Source organism: Penaeus japonicus, unplaced genomic scaffold (assembly GCF_977035675.1).
Source record: "Penaeus japonicus unplaced genomic scaffold, GWHDUDI00000001_assembly GWHDUDI00000287, whole genome shotgun sequence".
NCBI classification, from domain to species: Eukaryota; Metazoa; Arthropoda; class Malacostraca; order Decapoda; family Penaeidae; genus Penaeus; species Penaeus japonicus.
In genome coordinates, this window is record NW_028234689.1 from 120,001 (window position 1) to 127,500 (window position 7,500).

The following is a 7,500-nucleotide window of genomic DNA, read 5'->3' on the forward strand; positions in this document are numbered from 1 at the left end:
ATATATATATATACATGTATTGTATTTGTATGTATGTGTATCTTTGTGTATACGAGTATGTATATCGGTAGCAAAGCTAGAGCCAGAAACTTTTGACATTAACAGTTGAAGAAAACAAAATATAACTGTTACTGGGTAATCGCCAGTGCCTGTCACATAACATGATTTAATGCTAAACATGGTAAATGCATAATACAGTACTACGGGATTACTCAGGTAATAGGGGTCACATTAGTTTTGCTCACAGTCATCCCTAATACGTATACTTGGCGGGAACAGACCTCGTTTTTAGGAATGCTAATATCCTCATTATGCCTTTTCGTTGTGGTCTGGGGTTATATATTGTTTTCCATACCAGTAAACTTGCAGAGCGAAGCAGTTTCTCCGCCTGGGATGGTATTAGTGACGTCCGTTCTGCAACTATTATCTGTGTAATACTTTAGCACTGTTTTACGCATTCAAAATTCTTAGTACTGTCATATTAGGGGACAGGCAACGACAATGCTAATTGTGAGATAAGAAGCAAATGAGCACGTTATGCGTTTGTTAGAAAATGGTGCGAATAAGCTTTTTAATTCCGTTTGTTGACCTTACGTTCCTGGTGACGACTCCAACCATGCCTGTCCATGACCCATTCTCCATTTTGGTGCCCCAGGACCCATCTGGGGGCCTTACAAAGCTATATCTAAGGGGAAAAATATAAATGAGAATGCTAAATTCCTCGAGACATTTGACATTATACTGTTAAGAGAGAAAGTCTACGGTCACTATGATTCACATTTCACTTGATATAAGTTGAAATGTTTTTCTTGAGATTTGGATTGACATTTATGTACTAAGCATTGTTGTGAGGTCAGTTAACAATAACTATCGAGCCTTTTTGCATTTAAGTTTTTGACACGGAGAAATACTCTACTCTCAATAAACATTTTTCATTTAATACCAAATTCCAGTACCAAATGCAAGCCCAAGACTAATGTTCATGCAGTGTATTAAACGGTAACTGATAACAAATCAGCGAATAAAAAATCCAAATGTAAGCAAATCCAGTTGAAAAATACATAAATATCTGTAACTTGAAATCTACATGAATATACAGACAGATCCACCATATATGCGTAGATAATATGCACAAAAAACAGACTTACGAGAAATTCATACCCTCCGCCAAAGCACTTAGGAGATTGACCATAGGACCCATGACGGACACTGGATCCCCTGGGGCAGTGTTCTCTATTACGACGTGCGGGCGGTACTCTTCTGCCACTACCACGAACGAAGGAGACCAGCTCAGCCTATGAGTGAGAAAGAGGCTTTTAGTTCAGTGGACTTGCATAAATCCTGGGAAATATATGGATAGATAAGTAGAGGAGCAAATGGATAACCTGATAGACATGTACTCGTTCTATCTTGAAAGAGTGTAAGGCAATAGCTGGAAAGAGACTTTGTAATCTCATGTGGATGATGGTATCTTTGTATCGTTTTATTGCCTCCATCCCCCTTCCATTTTCTTTGACGATTTTTAAGTATTGTCAGTGGTCGTTAGCAATTTCAACATTATGGCATAGAGATGATACCAATCGTGTATCAGATATGGATTTCGACAAATTATGAAGAAAAAAAAAGTAACGGAAAGGAATATCAAATACAAATTCATACCACTAAAATAAAAAACTTTTAGGGCAGTAATTCTAATGCCTATTAACCAAAAACTAGTGCAACGAAAAAATAAAATAAAATAAAATAAAACAACATGGTAATACCAACTTCTTAAACTTCTCTGGAAATAACTTCAGGTCACTGCGGAGAACAAGACCTCGCTGTGGTGTAAATGAAGCCACTCGCACTTGGGCTTCAGATGGGTCGTAAGGCAAGTTGACGAACAGGCTTATGCTTAGAAAGAGAACAGTTTCGTAAAAAAAAAATACAAAATAAAGAAAAAAAAAAGACAAAAAAAGACCAGTATTTAAGAGTAGCTTCAACCCAATACAAAAATATTTGATTTAACTGGAATCACTACCTAAAAAATATTTGTTTTAACTGGAATCACTACCTAGACCAGTGGTTCTCAATCTTTTTTCAGTGATGGCACCCTGAATTTATATAATCCTTTCTGTGGCACCCCTTTTTCACCATCACCCCTCCTCACATGAATTAACTTCTGATATAAAATTGTACCTGTTTGAATTACTTTAATTAATGATTTAAAATTATTATCCGTACTCAAACCCAAATTAACATATGATGTACTGTAGTACATGCCCAAACATAGAACTCGTCAGTGGAATTAGATTCAGAATATTAGATTAACTTAAGAGTTATGTTATCAGTAGTAGTAGTAGTAGTAGTAGTAGTAGTAGTGTGCAAAAGGAAATATCTACCTATATTTTAGTAAAATATTAGAGCAAGTAACTTCCTACACCGATCATTTAATTATAGGCAGACTGCTACAAACTGTTTTACAAATGTACCTTGAAACGATCTAGCCAAGACAAAATTCATGGCAATCTTGTGGCACCCCTAGGCGCTGTCCGTGGCACCCCAGGGTGCCGCGGCACCCAGTTTGAGAACCACTGACCTAGACTCTTACCCATCATGTCTTAATAACATTAGCATAGCATTCATCACGGAGAACGTCGCATACAGGTGACGTAGTTCCTGAAGAGACGTGCGAGTGACAACAAGTAGCTTCGTGGACCACAAGACGAGGCGACTCCGGAGAATCAACTCGCTGAAGGAGGCCAGGAAAGCTGGGTCGTCACTCAACACTACTACACTGGTACACCACGATAACTGACGAACCTGAGGATGTATCGTATAACTATTTTTTCAAGATCTTGATACAAGAAGATCGTTGCGTAATTTCAGAATCTGATTATCGTTACACCCCGATTATAGTGAACATTACTCACAGTTCTAGCATGCTCAATCGACTGGGTGAGACCATCTGTCATATTCGGACCTGACGAAATCGGGAAGTACATTACACTCCCGCCAGCTTCCAGACCAAGCGACATCTAAAAGAACGTACATTAACATCATGGGTAAGGCTGAGTGTCACCGACAAGTGACGGAGGATAATTGTTTAAGCTAACAAGATAGTCAAATGCTGTCGACATTCCTAAAATAAAATTCTAGAAATCACTCACTCTACACTCATACCATATCGCTTGTGCAAATCAAATTTGTCACAGTTGTATCCTAAACTCTAACAGTGATCAATAGTAAGTTTAGATTGAAGTGATGCAGTTTAGTTTAGATCTTTATTTACCACCCTGGCTAACTGCACAGGCATGGGCAAGCTTTGATACATTGATGTAGAGTCAAGAAATCGTTGCTAACATTGTATAACAAATTAAGGTAATAACATGATTATATTCTATAGTATATCAATTGTGAATAGACATTTGATAAATGTTGTAATTGGGTATCATATACCGAATTTCGGATATAGCATAAGTACATCTTCTAGTACAGTTGATGTTATGAAATAATTACATAACTCTGCATACCTCATGCTAGGTGGCCTGAAAGGTTGTATCATATGGCACTCTGAAATGTAATGTTCAAGTGTTCGTTTATACTCTTCGTTGCAAAGTCTGCATTTAGTTTCTTCTATACTGCATCCTGAACTGACCTGCCAATACATTCTGTATTCAAGTCTAATTCTTGCAGTCACAATATCACATTGTCTTGTCCTTGCCTTGTATGAACCATAAATGAATCTCTCCTGCGAAAACTGGTCAAAATGATTTATGGTACAGCTTTCAGGTCTTTGAGAGTTTGTTAGCTCCATCAAGTCCTCCCTATTGGAGGTTCTTATTATGTGTGAAATCCTAGCAAGAGGTATGCCAAAGTCTATATCCACAATTTGCTTATCACATCCTGCCCTCGCTAAGCGATCACCATGATCATGTTTAGCGATTCCAACATGCGATGGTATCCACACAATATGTATAACATGTCCCTGTTTCTTAGCGCGATGTACATTTATTCTTATATCATTTACGATATTTCCAGCACCTTTATCAATAGTGTTCAGAGCCAGGAGAGCACTCTGCGAGTCGCAGAAAATTACTCCTGAGCCTTGAGTTAACAGAAAGTCTGTGGCTATGAGTATTCCTGCCAACTCAGTTTGCGTAGTGCTCGCCCAGTCATGAGCCCTCCTACAATCTTGGTGCTGCAAAATATTGTTTTTATATACAACGTAAGCCCATCCTGCTCTACTTCCAGACTGTAGGGATCCATCAGTGTAGCACTCATAGTCATTATTCAGAGTTTCAAGATGCTCATTAATGGTTGCAAGGGTGTGTTGCTTAAGTACAGCTGGTGAAACTGTGTCTTTTTTAGGGACATCAGCATAAAATACGTTCAATGTCGACATTTTCCACGGTGGAATAGAACGTCCATATGGGAACCTACTCAAGGGCGTATTTAATTGGTATATGGATTTGTATGTCACTTGCAACCATGAATTTGAGTGTGACTCGATATTGTTATGCAAAGATGGATTCACTATCTTATATTTAAGTTGCCTCTGGAACTCTGTATTATAGAGGGGTTCTTTAATTGCTTTGACACCAAATATAGTATTAATGTATGATATTCTTTCGTAAATAGATGGCAAGTTGAGTTCCTTTCTCATGTTCACAATCCTCGTTGTTTTGGGAGCACCGAGAATGATCCTCATGGCTGCATTCTGTACAATTTCTAGACAAGTTAACTCTGATTCCCTAAATGATATAAGGTGTAAGGCATGGTAATCTACGACTGACCGTATGTATGATAAGTAAAAGAGTCTTGCAATGTTAACATTGACACCATGTTCTCTACCAACAAGAGTCTTGGATGGCTTTAAGTCTTTTCTTTAAGTTCATAATGAGTTCTGTGTCGTTAACAGTCACCCCGAGATACTTGTACTTGAGCCTTTAATTCTCTGAATTCTTTATTAGCTCTGAGGAATCGTAAAAGATTTTTCTGATGTCATGTCATCCCTGTAACAATTAGCAAGCTCCTGAACTCATTTATGCTCCCTACTTAAGATGGGGTCATTTATCCACTTTGGTGCGTGAGAGACTGGGGAACTTTTTTCTCGAGAGTTTTGTTGAACAGACTCATGTATTGTAGTAGTCAGTGACAACTTTTATCAGGTCCTGAGAGTAATTTTCGACAGTGGTTACGACATAGTTACTATACCAGTCATAAACACGTGCCTTGAAGTGATGCTCCAGTCCCGGTGGGATTGTAATTTTAGGTCTGGGTGCTTTGTGAGCTATGCTGTTGTCAACAGTATACTCTGTTAGGATTGCAAAGTGGTCACTGACTAACTCTCGAACCAGTGAAGTACAAACATTACCAAGTACTAGATCTTTGCCAATTACATAATAATCTAACCTGCCACCTGATAAATGAGTCTGTTTATATGTGTCATATACAGTCATTGATCTTCTATTGACGAAATGTTTGAATTCCTCCCCATTGCTGTTACTCTGGGGATCACCAAATTGTGTGTCTAGCATTGAAATCTCCCATACATAATGTTCCTTGATTATGGAAATTGGGTAGAGAACTGGTCAGAAACTTTGAGCTCCTGGCATACACATTATATAATGAGAAGAACCCAGAGGCAGTCTTAATTCTTAAATGATGGAACTGCACGTCGGTGTTCCCGGACTTTTTTTACTAGTTCATGTGGCAGTGTTAGCTTTACATAAGTCAACAAACCCGTCATGGCTGTATTTACATATGAGCAATACCCTTTGAGTTTAGGTGCTATTTTCATGTTAGTAGCAGCTGCAAATGGTTCCTGTACGCAGATTACATCGACATTGTTTTTACAAATATAAAATTCTAGGTCATTAAGCCTAGGCTTAATGCTACGCATATTCCATGATATGAATTTGATTGTGCGTTTATCCATAAATGAGTTTTTTATTTGATAGTCTATACTTCATTCTGTAATATCCTCTCATGGTAACGCAGTTTACTTTACAGAAAGCACACATATACATTGCTGTATAACCATATTTCTCCTCACATAGGACAGACCTTAATTTTAAATTACACTGAACCATTTAAACTATTAATTCTTAGCTTTTTCTGCTTCGGAGCTCAGTTCCTTCAATTGATGTGTTGAGGGCACTTGGGGGACCGGAAGCCTTATCAGGGTCCGTGTCACGTAGTTCCTGACACTGTCTTCCCTCAGTATCAGCACGGGCTCCCTCACACTGACCAGTATTAATGGAGGAATTGGTATCATGACACCGTGTGTCATCGCGGGTTTCTTTATCACTGATGACATTACTGGCCTCTCGACATTGGCAGTCCTTTTTTCATTTTTTTTCTATATTTCGCTTCAGTGTCTCTATTTCACCAATCAAAATTAAGTTTTGTTCTTTTAGTGTTTGAATTAATTCCACTAGTTGTTCTGCACTGTCATTTCCTTTCGTGGGTATTGTGATGTCACCACTAACGTCACAGTCCACGCGCGGCCTAACGGGGGATTCCCCGGTGCGGCCTGCGGTCAACCGTGGGTGAGGGTGAGGGTCGGTGGGCTCGGCTGGTGCCAGGGGAGGGGATGGGGATGATGCGCCCTCGCTGTCCTTGGAGGTTGCAATTGGAGTGAAGAATTTGAGGCCCGGAAATCCCTCTGTGAAGAACATCATCATCTCGAGACGAACATATTTTGTTCTTGGTGCAAGTATAGGCTTGATAACATTTTCATGTTTCTTCTTCTTCTTGGGTTTACGGCTTACTAAAGTAAAGCCGGTATTATCATCTTCATCAGTACCTTCCACATGGGTATCGGTAGTACTGACATCAGTGGCTGAAGCAATTGCTGCAGTACTTGCTTCTTCCATGGGTATGCATATATCAGCCGTGGTGCTGTGCTCAGCGTTGGGAGGAGAGGGAGAGGTGGCCACCAAGGCTTCTCCCTCCTCAATGTTTACATTGCGGCTGTCCCCCATGGTGGGGGTAACCGCGGCGCCTGGCTCGCTCGCTGCGCGACAGGTGAATTATGGCTCAGGGCACAACAGGGCATTCAGTCCTAACGGTCTCTGTAGCTGTACTGGCACTCGCAGGATAGAGTCCTTCAAATACCTTGGCATACATAGTTCTACTCTTTTCACAGCACTTGATTCATGGACAATCACTTTCGATGGACAAGAGCGCCCAACATTCGTGCACACTTTACACCTTATTCGAGCCCCTCGTATATGGCATTAGAGTTCCGTGTATTAGGAATAGTTACGGAGCACGGTCACCATACAACCTCTCCATATGAGGTCATGATGCGTACTGAGTGATGCAGAAATATGAAATTTGGCTCAATTAATCCGCAGATTTAAATCGACTAATGACAGAGTACATACATACACTATATTAACTGTAATTACGCAATTTGGAACGTTAAGAAATACTCTCAAAAGTACTGTGCAGAGCTGATATTGTTATAGTTACATATCTGTATTTGATAATCAAATCTTCAATCCCCATCCA

The 7,500-nt window shown here is 39.6% G+C and overlaps 1 protein-coding gene across 1 annotated transcript in view; it reads right to left on the reverse strand.

Moving 5' to 3' along the window:
• The window catches only part of LOC122243128 (putative glutamate receptor), an 8,894-nt gene extending 5,245 nt beyond the window's left edge, over positions 1-3,649 (reverse strand). The window contains exons 1-9 of the mRNA XM_086535392.1: positions 3,638-3,649; positions 3,155-3,208; positions 2,913-3,017; positions 2,591-2,802; positions 1,768-1,893; positions 1,149-1,295; positions 595-685; positions 356-437; positions 54-200 (exon numbers count right to left, since the gene is read on the reverse strand). Coding sequence (XP_086391518.1) covers positions 54-200; positions 356-437; positions 595-685; positions 1,149-1,295; positions 1,768-1,893; positions 2,591-2,802; positions 2,913-3,017; positions 3,155-3,208; positions 3,638-3,649 — 976 coding nt within the window. The remainder of the gene's footprint in view (positions 1-53; positions 201-355; positions 438-594; positions 686-1,148; positions 1,296-1,767; positions 1,894-2,590; positions 2,803-2,912; positions 3,018-3,154; positions 3,209-3,637) is intronic.
• Positions 3,650-7,500: the final 3,851 nt, after the last annotated feature.